General features: G+C 32.8%; 1 protein-coding gene across 1 annotated transcript in view; it reads right to left on the bottom strand.

Moving 5' to 3' along the window:
* The window catches only part of LOC133200513 (uncharacterized), a 40,167-nt gene extending 18,936 nt beyond the window's left edge, over nt 1–21,231 (bottom strand). The window contains exons 1-7 of the mRNA XM_061336298.1: nt 21,202–21,231; nt 15,114–15,272; nt 13,879–14,086; nt 13,518–13,625; nt 11,139–11,250; nt 5,038–5,168; nt 4,871–4,939 (exon numbers count right to left, since the gene is read on the bottom strand). Coding sequence (XP_061192282.1) covers nt 4,871–4,939; nt 5,038–5,168; nt 11,139–11,250; nt 13,518–13,625; nt 13,879–14,086; nt 15,114–15,272; nt 21,202–21,231 — 817 coding nt within the window. The remainder of the gene's footprint in view (nt 1–4,870; nt 4,940–5,037; nt 5,169–11,138; nt 11,251–13,517; nt 13,626–13,878; nt 14,087–15,113; nt 15,273–21,201) is intronic.
* Between the last annotated feature and the right edge of the window lie 312 nt (nt 21,232–21,543).

The raw sequence follows: 21,543 nt of genomic DNA, 5'->3' as shown, positions 1-21,543 counted from the left end.
AATAGATTGAAAGTTTATCCTAATTTTTAATATTCACATCTCAGTTTATAAATTAAGTATTACAATACAAAAATTTAGATTTCTGATGAATTACACAGTGCTTGTCAGTGAATTTTCATCTTGATTTTTGGGTTAAATTTTAAAAGGATTTGTTTGGGACTGGGTCCTAGCTGGTTTCTAATGGACCTACATGCATCAGATATATACACATGTATACATAGCAATAGATACGTGCAATCTCTATAATACTAACAATGAAATTAATGGTGTTTACTAGTTAGGTCAACTGTCATTAGGTGTGTTGGGTTTCATGGTTTTTTTTTAATGTACATGTACAAAGATTGCTGTTGAGGTTTGGTCAGTTAAAAAAAAATGTAATATACAAGGGATATTTTAAAGTGATTAATACATACAATTTTTGGAATTAAAGATATGATTGTCATCTTCATTATCTCAAACCCTCAAAAGTTTCAGAAATCAAGCAACTGACATGCAGCTATACTTTTTAAGGAGGCTGGGGGGTCGACAAATTGACCATCAGATATATAACTTAATATCTTAAGCTGTCAACTATCATTTGGCAAACAAAAATTTCATACATTTTAGTTTTAAAATTTGATCATTTTTGTATATCTTTATATGGAGCTCTTCTTCTAAAGGAGATCAATATAGTCTGAAAATGGCCACAACCACCCAGCCCTCTTAACTGCATTCAGTCAATATGCCTTAATTTCTTTGAAGTAGTATACTTATTATTTTGTGATATTTAGGGCCTTTCATGGAATGCGGGAAAACAATTAGAATCGCATTGTCCATCCATCAACACTTTGTTTTTACACGATAAGTCAAACAATTTTTAAATTTTGTACAGAAGTTAATTCTTTACAATGAAAGGAGAACCTATATTATACAATCAGATTATACTTGTGAACAGTCTGGGTAATTGGGAGTGATCCAGTTGTTGATAGCAGATTTAATTTTATTTAATTTTTTTTTTAATAATTGTTTGAAAGTTAGCATTAATAAAATATTATCAGGTGGAGATGTAAATGGAAGGATTATTAGTAGGTTGTACATATATGAACATCTCCACTGACAGAACCAGAGATTCTGCTGCCATTTTCAACATACACTCATTTAGGTGCTGGTTCCAAGGAAACAACTGAATCAATGCTGTTGGCTTAGATGTGATTTTTAAGTTAACCTAATTTTTTTTATACTGCTCTCAAATTTTATGCTATTGTTAGTGCATAACGAACAAGTGTAGATGCTGGAATTAATGAGAGTACATGATAATGAATTCTTTCATCTGCCTTTTTTAAATTTCTAATTTTATTTCCTTATAATATTTAAAATCAAAAATACATTACATGTGTTTACAATTTAATAACAGGTATTAGGGATAAAAATCTTAAGTTGTGGATCCAAAGGAAGAGGAACTTTTTCTAATCACATACAATGTATGTATTGATTTAATTTGAAGAAAAAATATTCAAATATAGATCCAGAGAATTTTGTGGTGGATCCAAGGGTCTAATCTTTTGAGAGGGGGATCCAAGGGGAGTGGGAAATATATTATGAATTAAAAAGTTTGAGATATTAAAAGTATTTAATTTACATTTAAGAGGAAATGAATTTTGATATTTATGTTAAACCTATGAATAATTGAAAACATAAGGCATGTCTAATGTTCATGGCTCTTTATCGAAAGGGAGAGGAATGTAGCTTTATCTTATAATATGAAGTTTTGTTTTAAACATAATGTCAAAGTTACATAACAGCTCAATATAAGTGAGTTATATAGATCCAAAGAATTAAGTGATGGATCATAGGATCCAGGTTTTTGAATGAGGGATCCAAGGGGAGTGGGGAATAATTTATCAATTTAAAAAAAAAGAAAGAGATATATTCATGAAAGATTTGAAATATAGCTATGTAACTCTTCTGTATGGGAGATAAGAAAATTTATCCTTTATATGAATGAGTCATATATTATATATGGGTTTGAATTATATATATAGATTTAAAGAATTTAGTGGTAGATCCAAGAGTCTATTCTTTTGAGTGGGGGATCCAAGAGGAATGGGACATAATTTTTTAATTAATTTATAAACAGCATTTGCATATCCTTATATTTGAAAACAAAGATATTACGTGTGTTTACAATTTGATAACAAATAATAGGGATCAATTAAATCTTAATTAAGTTGTGGATCCAAAGGAAGAAGAACTTTATCTAATCACATATGTATTGATTTAATTTGAAGAAAAAAATATTCAAACATAGATCCAGAGAATTTTGAGGTGGATCCAGGAGTCTAATCTTTTGAGAGGGGGATCCAAGGGGAGTGGGGAATATTTTATGGATTAAAAAGTTTGAGATATTAAAAGTATATTTATTTTAAAGTAAATGATTTTAATATGTTAATCAGGTCTCAAGAATAAATGTTTTATGTTCATGGCTCTTTATCGAAAGTGAGAGGAACATACCTTTATCTGATAATATAAATTATTTTTTGATTTCAACAAAATGATATCAAGTACACGTACATAACTTAAGCTTAACATGAATGAGTTAAATAGCTCCATAGAATTAAGTGATGGATCCAAGGATCCAGTTTATTTGGGGATCCAAGGGGAAATTTGAAGGGAAAAAAGAAATATGAAATAAACATTGAAATATATATAGCAATGGTACTCTTCTGTATGGGAGATAAGAAAGTTTATTCTTTATATGAATAAGTCATATAGAAAATATATCTATGTAACATGAATCATACATAGATTCAAAGAATTTATTGGTGGATTCAACGGTCTCTTCTTATGAGTTGGGGATCCAAGGGAAGTGGGACATACCAAAATAATTTATGAATTAATTAATAAACAGAATTTGTTATCTCTAAGAACAAATGATTTTGCTATACTAACAAGGTTTCAAAAATATTGAAAAAAAATGAGGAGCAGACATGTCTGAAATTATTATATCTTGGAAATAAGTTTGAAAATAAGACAAGACAATAATTAATGTCTCCATTCCAATTCTCATGAAATCAAAGATATATAATGAAGATTACATGGGTTTTTTTACCCTAAGTAACAAAAACGTGGGGGAAAAAAACCCACATGTAATTTTTAGTCATATATGGGTTTAAAAACCCCACGAAAGATTATATGGGTTTATTTCCCCCATGGGGAAAATTTTAAACCCCATGGGGTTTTTGTGGGGTTTTTCATGGGGTAATTTTAAGTACATGTTTCCCCATGGGATTTTTATCTTTGCCACTTAATATCTCAAAAACTAGCTAAAAATGTTGGATTTTTTATTTCATAAATCAATTTAAATATAAAAACCCCACCATTTAAAAAAAATCCTAAGATAATAGCTTTAAAGGAAAAGTGTGCGCAAGTTCGGAAAAATGTCCATTCCGAAGTTGTCCGTCCCACTGTTTATTTTTCTTTTAATAAAAAGAAAAATAGATACCCTCTATCTAACAACCAGAAGGGCGCATCACTTTTGCAAATATTAAAAATCTCTCGTCAAACACGATATACTGCTTCAACAATCCGAGAAATCGCTTAAGGGGGCCGGAAGTTTATATTCGACTTGAAATTCTAAGGCAAAGCCCTTTTTTGATTGGTCAATATATTTGTAAGATCTATTTTTAAAAAAACAGGTAAAGTTAGTACTGATCCCCCAAAAATCTTTCAGACAGTAATACAACGTAATATAAGAACATTCATTTTATTTACCCCAAAAATAATCTCGACAACTGATCAAAGCGATCATATTTTGTAAATGTCGAAGATATTTTATTGCGAGACAAAATATTGAGTCGGTTTTAAGTCCCTACTTACACGCACCTAACATAATTAATAACACTGACATTATTGATGCACTGTTTGAGCGTTATCCGTGGAGAATATTGACTTTGTATATTTAGAACCAGTTAAAGTATGTACGCGCGTGTGTGAGTTGGGGGGAGGGGGGGGGGGGTCACTCTAAAATTATCCCAGGGATTGTTGAGATCTGCAATTTTAAGTATTGCTGCAATAAAGTAGTGGCATGGCAACATTTTTATCTTTATTGTCGGATCCAGTTTTTGGTGACAGATATACATAAAACATGCATAAGGTAATATTTGAATATTATATATTATATTGTTTTACTGATGTGACCCCCTCCTAATTTTTTTCAATTAAGCATATGCCATGTATATATATAGTTGGGTGGTTTGATGTTTATTGCTTTTAAAAAGCCGTTCAATTAACTCTACATAATTTATGCTGTTTTTTTTTTTTAATTTGAAGTACCTTCTTCTTTTATTAAAAACTGTATAAATTAATACAGTATATTTACAAGGTATCTTTACAAAAAGTGTTTTATTTTTCCCATTTTGCATTTTTTTTTATTTGAATATCGAAATACTAGTTAAAATTTCAAAGTATTACAACACGCCGCTTTAGATTCACCCAAAAACTGACAAATGCAGAAATCCCATTAGCATATTGATGTAATCTTCCTGCTCTCCCCCCCCCCCCCCCCCTCCGCCTTTAGCGATTTCTCGGATTGTTGAAGCAGTAGATCGAAATTGACGAGAGATTTTTAATATTTGCAAGTATGAAGCACCCTTCTGGTTGCACTGTCCTTAAGTTTAGACCTCGAAAGACTGACCACAGAAAGAATATGGTTGCAGGGAATTTATTTCACGGAGTTTAAGACGAAAAAACAAGCTGATGTGACCGACCTAGAAAAATTCAAGATGGCGCCCGATGTGTACATTGTGTATTATTAGCTAGGGGTATTTTTTTTTTATTAAAAGAAAAATAAGTAACGTCAGGTGCCTGCGCTGCAGTTTATCTGTATATTTACCTTCAATATCCTTTAATTTAGACTGCTCTAACTTCATTTTAGACTGCTCTAACTTCATTTTCTTCTTTGCTTTAAAATTGAATGAAATAGAAATCCTTGCAAATATAAAGTAGTTTTAATTATAATTAAACATTGAAAGAAAATAAGGTAGTGTGATATATACTAACCTCCTTTTGTACAAATCCAAAGGACTGACGACATTATAAAGATCGAAAAAATCGGCACAAATATGCCCAGTGAAGTGTATACGATGCTACTGCTTAAATTGAATTCAACTTGTGCCTCGTCATACTCAGGCCTGAAAAAAGAAAAAAAATTAAGTAAAATTAGATGTTGTTATAGAACACATATAACTGTAATTTAATGTCTGCCTCTGAATGTACACTAGCTCCCTTTTACCTTGGTTGCAAAGAAGCCACAAAAGGTATGATCCATTATTTACATAAAATATAATTTATTATATATATACATGTACGGAAAAGTGCAAGTATATGTCATGTTTATATTTTTTACACAAAGATCATTAACTCAGGTATAAATAACTTTAAAAAATGCAAAGAAATGTCCATTGCACACACAAAAAGAACACAGATCTTTTAAACACAGTATAGCTTTTCAATTGGCTTTCACTGCGAAAAGAAATTCACGAACGAAATATATGACATAAGTAAAATTCTAATTATGTTTTCAAAATTAAAAAAAAAAAAAAAGTACACTATTAGTTGAATACATCAGATATTACTGTTTCCTCTTTTATAATGTAAATAGTGGTGACCGTGGTAAATCTTAATTTTTGCAAAGTTTTTTTTTTTTCGTTCATTTTGGCTTTTTGATCAAATTCTGTTCGGTACATGTTCGTCTCTTCGCCCGTGTAGCAGTCTGTCCGTTTGTTACATGTACAATTTTCACATTTTCGACTTCTCAGGAACGATCGACTGGCCCAATATCAACCAATCTTGACCTCAAAATATCTTTAGGTAAAGGGGATTAATATTATCACTGTGTTGAAGTAGTTTGTTTGAATAAAGGACTACACCTTCTTCCTAGAGAAAATAATTATGAATTAGTAAAAATTTTATGCATTCTTTAAAAAATTCTCCTCATAATTTACAGGTGGGAGCATTTTTAGGGAATGTAGATTAAAGTACTTAAAGGCCTTAATTTGCTATCAAAATTTTAATTGGAGTACCTTTGAAAAACAATAAAAATTATTCTCAAAGTCCAAAAAAATAAAAATTTCAATAATAGGAATGTCAAGATTATTCAATTAATTAAGATGCATCCTTACCTAATGAAAAATTAAAAGGACCATATAGTCTAGGCCTTTCAACTGCCGCCAGGGTTCGATATAAAGAACGATAACTCATTACCGAAACTTGTTTAAAGCAGGTGTGAGGTATCTAGTTGTTTTTTAACTGGTCAATTTTCAGCATTTCCCATTTTTTCCTTTGCTGTCAGCGAAATACAGTGGTTTTAAAATTTAGCACAAATGCTAAAATTATATGTAATGTAGTTACCGACACTGTGAAATAATATATAAGTGAAATTTTTAATAAAAATATAAAGTGAAATCTACCCCCCTTCTTAATTTCAACCTGATTAAATTTTTATACTTGGTCGTTCTTCTTCGTGCTTAGTAAAACGAATAAGATAATTAATTGTTGCATTTACTTGTAGAAATGTATATCTTTAAATAAGAAGCACAACAATGCACACACAAAAAACATGACATTATATTTTCTTCCTCGTAACAACTGTCAGAGAGAGTTAAAAATCTTGAATACAGTCCGTTCCCCATTCATTTGATCCCGTTATTTCAGGTAGAGTGAGGATATTCTCCTTGTTTTGGTCAACCCTTTTGTGTACAAAATAATGTAAGGAACCCTTTTGTGTACATAACAGTACCATTAATGATAATTTTTTTTAAAGATTTAATTAAAGGTATGTATATGTTATAATCTTTTTTGAGAATTCCACATAGCTGTAAATCTATCTATCAAATGTTTTTTTACCATACGCGCAACTTGAAAAATTAGTTGAAAGGCCTACATATACAATATAATAATGACCAAAATCTACCCCGAAAATCAAACTTTGATGGAGAAGACTATATTTTATGTTCTTACAGGGTTCGACATTAACGATAGTCCGTTAGTCTCAGACTAATACATTTTCATTCGGACTAATAAAATTTATGGCTAATTAGTCCGAACGGACTAATAAATTTTTCTGGAAAAAAATCAATAAATTACCGATGTTCGATTCTTGACAACGTTCACTGAATGGAAAACCCCTCATGTATTTTAGCTTTCTAGCTTCTTGGCGGGAAGTTAGGTAATTCCGAGCTAATTAAGTCCTTTCACGATAATTGCAGTACTACTCTTTTGCAGGGTAAATTAATATTGTTTGGCGGAGTTTTTGTCGAAAGATAATTAACTGACGTGTTTTAAACAATTGCTTTTACGTCATATTTATCCAAAACATATCATTTTGCCCTGCAAAAGAGCAGAACTGCAGTTATTGTGAAATAGTCTAATCGGCGCTCAATTTTAGGACTGATTGATATGAAATTAAACATTTAAGTGATCATGTTTTCGTAAGACACATAAAGAAAGATGTCGGACGTTTGGATGTAATATATAGAGAAAAACGAACGAGATCGGGAATAAGATCGTAGTTCCTGATCACGAGATTTCAACGAATCTTGGAGTAAAACATTTCACGTAAATGCTTTGTTTATTTCAAAAAAAGTACATTGCAATGTTTATTTTTAAATTACAAATTACAAAACATTGATTTTTTTTTTTTGACGGACTCATAAAATCGCGTGCGGACTAGTAAAAGTAAAGAAGCACTAGTCTGGCCGGACTAAAGCCTAAAAATGTTAGTGTCGAACCCTGTTCTTATAACCAGCAGGATACCTGCAGACTTCAAAGCATTACCTATTTTCATTAGAAATGACGTCATATGTTAGATATGACGTCAAGAAGATGACTTAATTTTTACACGTCAATGATTTTGAGAGAAAAAAAGTGTATTTTACGTGAATATTTTTTTTAAATCATAGAGCACAGGACGGCTCCAACTCAGTCTTTTAATATAATGTTTAAAACTATAAAATCATGCAATGAAATATGTGAATATTGTACTGGAGCAGGCTTGCGCTATGTAAATTCTATATATAAAATTGGGAAAAAATATTGTCCATTTTGTCCTCTTTCTTAAAAATAACAGAAAATCCCTATAGCTTGAGACGTCACACAAACAAGAATTGCCAATAATCTTTTTCCATGCAAACTATAGTTTTTTTTTTTTTTTTTTTTTTTTTTTTTTTTTTTTTATTTATTTATTTATTTATTTTTTTTTTTTTTTGTTAATTTAAGGTTTTTCATACTATATATACAATTATGTACATTTCTAGAGATTTTCAAAATTTGACTTTCACTGGAGCAAAAATATGCTCATAAAGCATAAAAACATATATATAGCTCTTTGTTCAAATCTAGCCCCCCCCCCCCCCCCCCCCCCCCGACGGAAGGTTGGGCCACACTGGACAATCAAATTTTTATATAGGAACTTATGGGAAAAATATCCTCAAGAACGGCAAAATTTATATAGGAAAAATATCCTTAAGGTATGTCACTCGTGAAATTAGTTATATCAAGGATTTTTTGAGAAGTATAATTTAGATAAGTACTCATATAGCATTACTCAAAATCGCAAAGAAAATTGGGGGTCAGTGTGCAACTTACTGAGCAACGGTACAATTAACTTGACCTTTTTGCACTTAAATTGTAATTCTTAGGTTAATTCTCTAATCTTTATCATATTTTATCAGAAGTAATTATTGCAATAAATATAATCTTATTTTAAGTAAATGGTTTGAATAATATTTATCATTGAACAAATCATGCGAATTAATGCGCATAAATTATTGTGTGACCTTTTCGCACTAAAAAGTATCATATTTGGAGTATAAAAAATCTAAGTAGGCAATAAAATATTTTCTTGTATCAAACTTTTTATGACTTTAGTTCTGATCGGTTTGGGGTATCGTGAGGTTTAAAAAAATTGAAAGAAAAAGTTTGGGTCAGTGATGTAAATTTTGAGCTTTTGGTTAAAATATACGATTTTCAGGCAAAAAACTGTGTAAATTTTATCTTGATTTTTTTTAATATATCTTCATTTCTTGACAAAGCCTGTTGAGTGAATGTGTAAAACATGTTCTAAAAATATAAATTGAAACCTATATTTGATATTCCTAGCATATAATAACGGAAAATATTCTCTGAGTAAAAGTATGTGGGGTTAAAGTTAATAGCATTTAAATTCAACAAATGTGCAGATTTGAAGAATTTTCTCCTAAATATCCTTCCACCACAAGAAATAGTCCCTCATAAATGTTGTTTCTTTATGAATTTTTGAGCAGTTTTTAAATTGATTGTTGTATAATTTGCGTTGTTTAATTCATATATGTTATAAAAATTGAGTTATAATAAATAGTTTTGAAGTTAGAGGTTCTGACTAAACTTTTCTTAAAAGCTGACGAGTGATATACCTTAAGAACGGCAAAATTTATATTTTTATGGAAGCATCTTCAGGAAGTGTAGATTCAAGTTTGCTCAAATTTTGACCCCCGATAGAAGGGTGGGACAACATTTTGCGGTCAAAGTTCAAAGTTTTACCTAGGAATTTTAAAAGAAATATCTTAAAAATCTTCTCAAGAACAGGCAATCCATAAATAGTCATATTGATACAAAACATTCAACTAACCTTTCAAATAATGCCTCAATGCGGAGGGGGAGGGGGGGGGGGCGGAGGTGGTAATTCGGTATCACTTCAGACTTTTCAACACTGAACTGATTTTTGGTTTTTCGTAGCCAATGTACTCACGTGACCGATGTAGTTCTTAGGACACTTGTTGTTATTTTTGCTAAACTGTTTATTGAAACCATTAAGTACTTTGAAGTCTGAATCAATTGAAATCGGATGAAGACTGTTGAAAGAGTGCTTCATGTATTTGAAAAAAGAGTCCCTTTGTTGTTCGTTAGGGGATTTGGGGGGGTGGGGGGGTGGGGTGGCAATTTGTACTTTACCCACGAATGACCGTTAACGGTAGTTCTGTCAGTAGAGCGCTCGTTTCGTGATCGGGAGGTCGTGAATTCGAATCTCGACCGAGACTGACCATAGTCGATAAAAAATGGTCAACAACTGTTCCTTCGCCATGCGCTCGGCACTTTGAATTGAATTTGAATTTGAAGTTGCGGGTCCTTCGGATGAGACCTTAAAAACCGACGCCCCGTGTCACGGCAGGCGTTGGCACGATAAAGATCCCTCTCTGCTCAATGGCCTTGAGTGCCGAGTAAAGGTCAAAATATGAAGCCCTTCACCCGTATATGGTGACGTCTCTATATGAATGAAAAATTCTCGAATGGGGCGTAAAACAACATACAATCATTACCCACGAATGTACATCTCAGAGAATATTTAACTTTATCAACGTACGGTTCAGTGAATCTTTTGATAACACGAATTATCGACGAAATTTCGTCCTAACAAAATAGTAAAATTTTTGTCGCACACAAAGATTGACCTCTACGAATTATTCCACAGTGGTAGAATATTTTAGAAACCATGGCAAAAATAAGACTTCGTTGAAATCAAAGTATCGCTAGACAAAAGTATTTTCCTTTATACTTATATAGACAATGATAACATTTATTTTAGAACAAGTACTTCATATGCTATGTGACAGAATATATTTAGTTCGTTTGCTATTAGCGCATGATGCTCAGGTAGATGTTTACAAGAGAAACTTTCACTTATCGAACTATAGTTCCGTTTAGAAAGGGGGTCTTGCAGACGGTTAGATAATTAAGATGTTTCTTTATCTAAAATCATTTGAAATACCTTGTGTTTTAATGTTCATATGTCACCCACCTTAAATATCACTTTTTCAGAAATATAAAGATTGATGCAGTATACCTGTGTATTAAAATATCATGCTCTATGTCAATATTCTGTGTTGTTATGGTAGAGTTTGAGCTTGATTACTGTTCTTTATCTTCAGATTTTCATTATTTCAAAAACTGTAGAAGTAGAATTTGGGGGGGGGGGGGGGGAAGTAGTATATCGAAATTGAAAGGCAGAGGACATACTTCTTTCAACTGCAAAACTCTTTTGGCCTTTTACCTACATTCTTAAAATGCAATTTTAATTGTTTGAATTGATTAAACTTTATCCAAAAAAGATGTCCCTGTCTACTTACATTGATGTCGAATTCGAATATCGTTCACGTGTCGTTTGTTGTTGTCTTTTTGTTGTACTATCGATATAAGTGGTTGTAACAGTTGATTCGGGTAATTCGTAACATTCGTTATCTAAAAGTATAAGAAAAAGGTTAAAACTAATTATTATCAGGATTAAAAGCATATCAAACCTACGAAAATATATCATATGGCTATCGTTAACAATGATAAATTTGATATATTAAAATGTTATTATAGTACATGTGTAAACAACAGGAAACACTTGGTTACGCAACACCATCTGGTTGAAGCAATAGGGAGATTTACTGCCATGTACAGTGGCTGCAACGTTATTGTTGACAAACCAATCGTGCGTGATCGTTCGTGTATCGTGCGTGATCGTTCGTGTAACGTGCGAGATCGTGCGTGTATCAGACTCAATCGTTTGCGGTTTCAATCGTGCGTGATCGTGCGTTTAGAAACGTGTAAATTTCGTTTTGTAAGTTTTTATCGGAATGTTATTTGTTATACAAGCATTTCGCTTGTCTGTTTTTTTTTTCCCAATCCAAATAAAATAAATGAAGCGCGATTTACATAATTGAAAGCAGAACGAACTAATTATCGCTTGGAAATAAACAACATAGTAAGTCGTACAATATTATGTTCTCGTCAAATAACGTGATTTTTTGTGATGAACCGTATTTGGATGTTTAAGGATTTTTTTATCTGATGTTAATTATGTTTACTGCTAATTATGATCAAGATATTTTTAAAATCAATAGATCAAAAATAGATATTTTTACAAATTAATAAATAAACAATTCTCAATGCTTACATAAATATTTAGTAGGCGAATGTACATGTACACGACATGATTGTCGGGGTTTCGTTTATCAGTGGTTATCTCTGGGGCTTACTTTTTATCATTTTTTTTTATTATAATTTCTGCAAATAAATGATTTGTAAAATAATTGTTGATTTTAGAGATTCACAAAAAGAAACATGGATATAACTTATAATTTAATTCATTTTCATGCCATTTTCCCCCAAACTTATCCTTTTCTGCATAATATGACATTCAATTCAATCAAAACTCACGGTCCACCTACATGTACATCTTCTGATAGAAGGGAAAAAAAGTTTTCCTAAGTCGGTGAATTACGTAAAGAATTATTTGTAATCTAAAATAATTAATAAGTCTTACATGTTTTTAGTTCCAGAAATATCCATTTTTTTTTTTTTTTTTTTTATTTCTCAAAGTCGATGAAATAATATCAATAATTATTTGAAATCTAAAATAAGTATTAAGGTAGTCCGATCCTCAGGTTCTGAAAATCAGCCTTTAAGTAATTGAAAATGCTCACAAAAACGTCTCTGATTTCACATAATAACGTGAGTTTACCCATGGAATTTCTTCAAAGTTCATTATTATAGTTAATCATATTATATAAGGAAAACTATTAAATCTCAAATATATTTTCAGGAAATGTGAATAAAAACACCAGCTATGCATTTTCTAATTGAAAATTGATCAACAAATATAATTTAGGATAGAAAAATATAGGTATCCATGCATTTGGAGAAAATTGTATCTTTTTTATGCTTATACAGTATTTTAGTTCCTCTTTTTACTTCAATTGTGGTATAATAAATAGTGTAAAAAGCTTGCGCTATCATTGCTAGACATCACATAGCACATCTAATTTCATACAATGCTAAAATCAGCAGTAACTAATGCTAGACTAAAGGAAATTCAATTTCTCTAAAAATGAATTTATTTTTTTTTCTTTTGTGGGGTACAAATTTCAACTTTTTACACGACCGTTTCTAAGACTTCATAGAACCTTAATCATATTAAGATGCATAAAATGAAAATTGTTGCACGAAAAGATCTCAATTTCAAGCTTCATTTTGAGACTTTTTAAATAAAATAATAAATTTAAGAGTTATCCTTCCTGCCTGAGGATCGGATATCCTTAAGCCTTCTTTCGTTTTGATAATATCCATTCCTAAAGAATTTGAACTATTTTGCGAGAAGAGTGGTGCGTTTGCGTTAGCAATCGTGTAAGATCGTGTAACGTGTAGAATCGTGTGCGTGAAGGATCGTTCGTGTAACAGATTTTATCGTGCGTTAATCGTGCGGAATCGTTCGTGTAACGTGATCGTTCGTGTAAGTTGTCAACAATAACGTTGCAGCCACTGTACATAGTTTTCCATTTTTTTCCCCAAAGATTTTTTTTTTTTTTTTTGCTTTTTATACGGATACATAAAACCATCAAGAATTGTAAAAGTCATACATCTCTCTATATTAAATAAGAGAAAATTTTGCTTCTGTAGGGTTTGCCCATATGTTCTATATTGCATTAACCTGTATTGCGAATTCTAAAAGCATTCCTTACACAAGTAGCTCATACTGGAATTGTAGGCAAATGGACATCTTTTGCACGGCTTTTCAGCATGTTCTTGTACAAACATCCCACCAGTAGAAAACTCAGAGCAGAATCTGGCTGTAATTTGAATTAATAAAAACGTATACTTTTTCATTTACAGTTGCATAATATATCCTGTTGAAAATACTATATACAAGGAAAAATTCGCCCCCGTATTATTTTCGCCCCTTTCGCCCTCGTCGCAATAGGGCGAATTTAAAACGGGGCGAAATCAAAGAAAACAGCATTATCTCTTAAAGGGAACTGCCCTAACAAAACAATACTATAATAAACTAAAGTTAACTAACTTCTTAGGAAACATAAATACTACCAATAATTTCAGTAGTTCCAGCACACAGCTCTAATAAACTTTTGCCAAACTCGTCCAAAATACAGTGGTAAACAAAGTCTGTAGCAGAACAGTTCCGAGGAACATCCCCACAGTTCTTTTGCTTGGCTCTTTTTTCCCAAGTATCCTTATCTTTTGGACACGATTTGACGACTGTAACAGTTTTTAGTGAATCAGCACAAGGCTCTCTCTAAAAAACGAATAATGGTTAAATTAAGCGCATAAGGTACATGTATCAATAGCCGGTACAATATAATTGATGTATTAATGTCCAGTACAATCGATGGACCACTAAGAATCTAATATAAAACAATACTAAAATATAATTCAATTTGTTCATACATATAGTTTTCTGTATATGTTTGCAAACAGATCATGATAGTTATTTATGTACATGTACACCCCCATCTAAAACAAATGTAATAACTTTAATTTGTACATGTGTAATTTATATAATAACAGGTTATCATATGTTGCATAAAAGTATTGATAAATTGTTCGTTTGGTTTGGGGTCTGACTTCGTGATTTTGTCTATACACTGTAATATGTTGCAAAATTAAACATTTTATCTTAAAAAAAGAGAGTCAAGATAAAAACAAAATTAACTAAGAATCTGGTATCGTATCCTTGACTTTGAACATTTATGGTATCAACTTTGATCTTTTATAATTGATCAAAGAGCTTTATTGTTTTTTCCCTATTTGTTGATTAACATATATTTTTGGTATTCTGTTTTCTCTTTCCTGTGTATGTGTGTGTGTGTGGGTGAGGATTTGTATTTTTGAACTTTTGCTTTTCTTTTTATTATTATTTTATTTTTAAAAAATTCTGTCGAAAACGGGTTGCTTTTAAATTGAAATAAACTTGCTATGCCGTTTAATGTTGAATTTATGTACAATATATTATTTATCTCCATGTTTATATGTGAAGAATTTTATATTTATTTCGAAAGAGTTCCAATAAGGACGGAGATAAAAAAAAAATCTTTCCTGTTTGAATGCTTTTACAAAAATATAATAATAATACAGGAGACATTAAGATGCTATCTTTTTTTTTTTATTTAATCTTATCTTCATTGTAGCTACTTGGTAATTTTATATTAATTGTATCCAATTCTAAAAAAATCTACTGAGACAATATTAATTACTTTTTTGCAAATGTGTTTGAAAAAATCAATAAGATGTATGAGTTAAACGTCATAAAATATTATATTTACCGCCCCTCTTTTTTGTCTTTGTGATGCTAAACTTCCATTAAAAAGAATCAGAAAGAAGATACATATAAAAAGCTGGAATAAAACGCCTAGATCCGTTTTTATACCCTTTATACAAGTTGTGGTTGGACGTGTTTCCGTCTCCATCAGAAGGGTAGCACTCTGAAACACAAAAAAGCAAACATTTTTAACGGAAAGATAAAGATAATGGATATTTACAGATAGTGAAATGCTCCTGAATAAAATTAATATCTTTAGTAAATGAACATTAACTATTTAGATTAATAAATATGTTGGAAATCCTATTCAATAATGTTATTTTTCAAATTTGCAAATAACAGGAAATTGTGTCTTAATTGTAAAATTACAAACTGATATAGAAATTTAATTTTTTGGTGGCATATTTCTGCCCCCTACATGCAAGATAAACTAGGTGCTGTCATGAGACAGTAATACCCGCACTAAGGTGTTTGCCTCTAAGTGCACACTCCTTCATATTGGGCCTACCAAGGAAAAAGCCAAAATAATTCTATAATTTACACAGTACATGTATTCGTCAAATCGAGCATAAAATGCTCAGGTGACCATGTGACCTATGAGCCTCTTATAGGTATTTCCTTTACTTAATTCATTACCAGTCTGAAATAACAGAATTTAATTAATGATATAAATTAGGTTTTGATTAAAGGGGGGATATAAATTTTTGGCCCATAATTGAACTTTTTAAATTTATTTTCTCAACAACAAATAATAATATTTCAGTACACAGCGTTTTTAATGAATTTATCAAAATGTGCAAACTTTTATATTTAATTAGGCAAAAACCCTCTTGAAAAGCCATACCCAATGAATTGTGCCCCCCCTCCCCCCCCCCCCCCCCCGCACACAAGATGCCTGTTTTTGGAAATAGGCCTAGATGGCAATGTTATGTTAAAAACATCGTTTATTATGATACTTTAAAAATTGTTCTTGTACTGTACATGTATGTGTAAACCTTGAAAATTTCTTCATCACATTGGGCTTGCGTCACCCTACTAGTACTAGTTTTACCATTATCATTTTTAGATTGCACATGCATTCGGCAAACCTCGGCTGATTCTGTCACTTTCATCAAACGTTAGAACGTTAGATAAGGTACGAATCGGCCGAGGTGTGCCGAGTGATTGCACATGGTGCAGTGTGGTGTAGACATCATTACATGTATATCAGTAGGAATTAATTCATTTTGTGTTTTAATTGGATTATTTTTCATGAAGTTGACAGGACCTATGACAGTCGGTAAGTACAAATTTAAGTATAGATTGGGGTAAAATAAACCGAAATGCAAATGGTTAGGTTAAAGCTTATAAAGGATCAAAGATCATCGGATGCCACAGTAGACGAATTTCACATTCTGAAGAGTTATCTCCCGTTGTCATTCATTCATTCATTCATACTTGATTTCAACTTTGCAGTGATTAATGAATACTGTACAAAATACACAAAAAAGATTATCGTATGTTTAACATAACTACATGAACTGAAACTCGTACACATACAAAGGTGAATTGCTTGTAAACATATATATATATATATATATATATATTTGTTTGTTTGTTTGTTGTTTAACGTCCCTCTCGAGAATTTTTCACTCATACGGAGACGCCACCATTTGCCGTTGGAGAGCTGCAAATTTTGTCCTATACTCGGCACTTACGGCCATTGAGCATTGAGGGATCTTTTTCGTGCCAGCACCTACTGCGACACGGGACCTCGGTTTATACGGTCTCATCCGAAGGACCGGTCTCCACGTCCCACAGTGGGATTCGAACCTGCGACATAAGAATCAACTCCTTACGTCGCGACTCTACAGCAGACGCTCTAACCACTGCGCCACGCGGGCGTAAACATATATATAGAAAAAAGAAATATTTACAAAGTTTGAGACCACAAAATAGTGATCAATACCTTACTTCATACACATATGTCCTTGCGTGTTATCAACAAAAAAATCTATAGATGAACATCGGGAAAACAGAAAGATATAAAGGAGTGGGGAGCATCCCTCACTGACAAATTTGCAGTACGGAAAGATTGCGCTTATAGAAAGCACAAGCATCGGCAATGAGACGAAAGGTACGTAGCTTGAGTTTCGGAGGTGGAAGGCGGATAAAATGGTGTTCGGCTTACGGCCTAGAAGAATCAAGCACAGCTCATCATCTGTAAGGGCACACAGTTCAGCACACAAGTTAATGTCAAAGTAGTTAATTACATCCTCCCACCATTGATTGCGTATATCATATGTGATATGACAAGTAAACGACGCATGGTTAAAGAGATCAACGTAAAGAGTTCCACAAAGGGGACAAATTTATGTAGTTTCTCGAGGAGATTCGGAGACTTATTTGGAAATGAATTTGCAAAACGAAATCTCATAACAGTTTTTGGGTAGTCGCCAGAATAAAGCCGGATTTCCATCCTGAAATATTTTCCGGAAACGGACGAATCCTGGATCACCTGAAACACGTGTGTCTCTCCGGAGCTTATTGTATCGAAAAGTCGCATATCTCACTCAAATTAAGAAAACAGCCTGGTTAAGAAGATTTTCTTAGACAGAGTTTTGTATTCCAGGCGACACAGAAGCCAAAAAATAGTAGCTTCCTTGTATCAATCTCGGCTTGTATTGGAACAACTTCAAAAAGGTTTTCACAAATGTCAGACCTTGTTCTTGTAGGTAGATTCTGGGCATTTTTGACCACTAAATGTTGGAAGACTTTCAAGCGATGTAAATCATTTGAGGACATGTCATTCCATAATTCACAGCCGTAGAGTACCGACGTTAAGACAACTGATTTGTAGAGATGAGAAAGTGTTAAAGGGTTCAGGTACTGAGATCCAATATCATTAAGGGCAAAATACAGAGTTTTTCCCCTTTCGACATGCAGAAATTATCCTATCTGAAAGATTGCACTTTTCATTTATAAGAATACCGAGATGATTGCAGTTGTCCAGACAAGGAATGGTTTCGTTTCCCAAGAACCATACATAGTCGAAGTCTACTCTGACATTTTTTGCGCGGAATCTCAGATCTACTCTGACATTTTTTGCGCGGAATCTCAGAATGCAGGATTTTTGGGCATTGAACGTAAATCGCCATCTCCTGGAATATTCGAATGAAATGTTCAGCATTGTTTGAAGGGATGCAGGTGAAAGTCCTATGCATGCTAGATCATTATTCTCTATTGAGAAGTTGATGGCTCGTTTTAATACTCCCCCTCAACTTCTCTACGAAAGGCCTAATAAAAGCAGTTCAGAAATTGACTAAATGAAGAACCAAAACCGGGTCCCACTTCGATCGGTGTTTTAGGATTGATGCATCATCATAGACATATTTTGGATGCACAGATGTTGTTTTGCAATGGAAATGCGATTAAAAATACCGATTCTGCTGACTTAAAAAACATTCTTCACGGTAGAACACTTACTTGCGATATCTGTGTCACCGGATTCGTTTATTCATTCAAAACTGTGTTTGAACCCGGTTGACCTCTAAAAAAGTCTAAATTTATTTCTCCGGATAATTATTTAGCACGGAAACATTTGAGCCAATGTATCCGGATAAAATTTTTTAGACTTTCTTAGAGATCAACCGGGTTCAAACGCAGTCTTGAATGAATAAACGAATCCGGTGACACAGATATCGCAAGTAAGTGTTCTACCGTGAAGAATGTTTTTTAAGTCAGCAGAATCGGTATTTTTAATCGCATTTCCATTGCAAAACAACATCTGTGCATCCAAAATATGTCTATGATGATGCATCAATCCTAAAACACCGATCGAAGTGGGACCCGGCTTTGGTTCTTCATTTCGTCAATTTCTGAACTGCTTTTATTAGGCCTTTCGTAGAGAAGTTGAGGGGGAGTATTAAAACGAGCCATCAACTTCTCAATAGAGAATAGCTAGATCATCTGCCAGTGAGGGACAGCTACATTGAAATATTAAGAATGTCTGAGTAATTGGATGATTGTTCTAGAATATTAATCAAATCGTTAATGTACACAAGATACAAGAATGTAGAAAGGACACCGCCTTGTCCGACACCCCGCTGGACAGGAAACCACCTGGACTGAGATTGATTAGCTATAATAGCACTTGATGTATCAATGTGACAGTCCTTTAGTATAGACCAAAGTTTTCCTGTTACACCAAGTTCATATAATTTCAATAAAAGAGCATGTCTCCATACAGTATCAATGCCTTTGTACTATCTAGAAAACAAACATAAACATTGCTACCCTGTTCTAAATTATGAAAAATAGTTTCATGTAAGTTGAGGGATGCCGTCAAACAACCTAGCTTCTGTTGAAAACCTTGCTGTTGGGGATTTGGGAATGATTTATTAATTAACACATGTTGTCGACATTACATTCAATTACATGCACAGATCCAGGATTTTTTCTCCGGGGGTGGGGGTGGGGGTGGGGTGGGGGTGGGGGGGAGGTTCTACACCTCAGTCAAAAAAAAAATTTCCAGCCCAGAATTTCCTGAGAAGCAAAACAAAAAACAAAAACAAAAAACAGATATACTTCTGGTCACATCTCTTGTTCTCCCTTGAAACAGAAATTATGATATAAATATTTTAAGAATGATTAAGAGTTGAAAAGGTTGTGCATCTTAAAATTTACTAAGCTCTGTGGTTGAATTAGCTATACCAGTTTAGCTTATTTTGCTACTCAAAGCACCTTGATTAACTGTTTTTAATCATGCTTTTTCTGAAATGTGCAGTTTTTTCAACATTTCAGAAACAAGTCATACATTTTCAGCTTCTTAAAACAATGCATGAAAAAAAAAATGCTTTTCAAATACTGTAACTCTTTCCAAGTACATGTACTTGTGATCATAAGTTTTCAGCTCACTTGAGTTTTTCTGGTTTTCTGATCACATTTCGTCTGTCATCCATGTGTCCGTCTGTAAACTTTTCACATTTTTGTCTTCTTCACTAGAACCACTGGGCCAATTTTAACCAACCTTGCCACAAAGCATCTTCGGGTAAAGGGGATTCAAGATTGTTCAAATGAAGGGGTCACACCCTCTTTCAAGAGGGAATAATCAAGAATTAGTGAAAATTTGGTGGTGTCATTTAAAAAAGTCTTATCAAGAACCACTGACTGGGCCCAAAAAGTTGAAACTTTCTTTTACATAGACTCAGTGAAGATTCAAACTTGTTCAAATTATGACCCACTGGGGTAGGGTGGGCCACATATGGGGATCTAAAGATTTATATAGAAAAATGCAGGGTATTTTTTCCATCATAAATCTTCTTCTCAAGAACAGCAAGGGCATTATTGTCCCCCGTTTTCGCGAAAGGGACCTAGGGGACATTGAATCTCATTTGTCTGTCAGTCTCCCTGTTTGTCAGTCTGTCCGTCTGTCACAATAAATTTAACCTTGGTCATAACTTTTGAATAATAAGAGATAGGGCTTTCATATTTCACATGTAAATAACCTACAAGAACTTTCTAAATATACAATGATCTTTGAACTCATGACCATGACCTTGAAGTTTGACCTACTTTTAAAAAAAAATCAACATTATTTTAAATTGATCATTTTCAAAGAGAAAAGATAGGTCATTCATATTATACATGTATATTACCTGTGACAAAAACTTTCTAAAAATATCATGACTTTTGACTCTGTGACATTGACCTTGAAGTTTAACCTACTTTTCAAAAATGTTATATTTCCTTATAACTTTTGATTGAGAAGAGATGGGACTTTCATATTTGACATGTGCATTACCTGTAACAAGATGTTTCCGAGCATGCTATGATTTTTTACCCCTTGACTTGATGTTTTACCTAATTTTCAAAATTTTTAACTTTGGTGATTACTTTTGAATGGCATATGATAGGGCATGCATATTTAAAACAATATGCCATAAATAATGGCATCCCATCCACTCAGACACGGAAAACAGGGGACCCAATTCTTTGAATTTGCTTGTTAGTCATTTTGATATGGAAACATCCTCATATAGTGTAGATTAAAGTTTTTTATGCCCCGCCATGAATATGGCCAAGGCATATAGTGTTTGTCATGTCCGTCTTACGTCCTTCCATCCTTCTGTCTGTTCTTCCATCTGTCCTTCTGTCGCGCTTTGCTTTTAGCTCAGTTCAAAGCTTAGTTTCAGAGAAACTATTCAAGATATTTTTCATCAACCTTCATTAGCTGATAGTATTTGATAAGAGCTATGCAACTGCATCAACATTTTTGACCTTGACTTTTCCATTGACCTTGACTTCATTTTTCTAAAAATAGTGTTCAGCTCAGTTTTAAAGATAACATTAAAGATAGTGTAATCAAACTTCATAAGTTGATGCATACTGATGTAAGCTATTCAACTGCATCAACATTTTTGACCTTGACTTTTCCATTGACCTTGACTTCACTT

Source organism: Saccostrea echinata, unplaced genomic scaffold (genome assembly GCF_033153115.1).
Source record: "Saccostrea echinata isolate AGI-Se365-2 ecotype Australia unplaced genomic scaffold, CSIRO_AGI_Sech_v1 ptg000040l, whole genome shotgun sequence".
Lineage (NCBI taxonomy): Eukaryota > Metazoa > Mollusca > Bivalvia > Ostreida > Ostreidae > Saccostrea > Saccostrea echinata.
The sequence above is the reverse complement of the archived record's forward strand: the minus strand, read 5'-3'. Positions and strand labels throughout refer to the sequence as shown.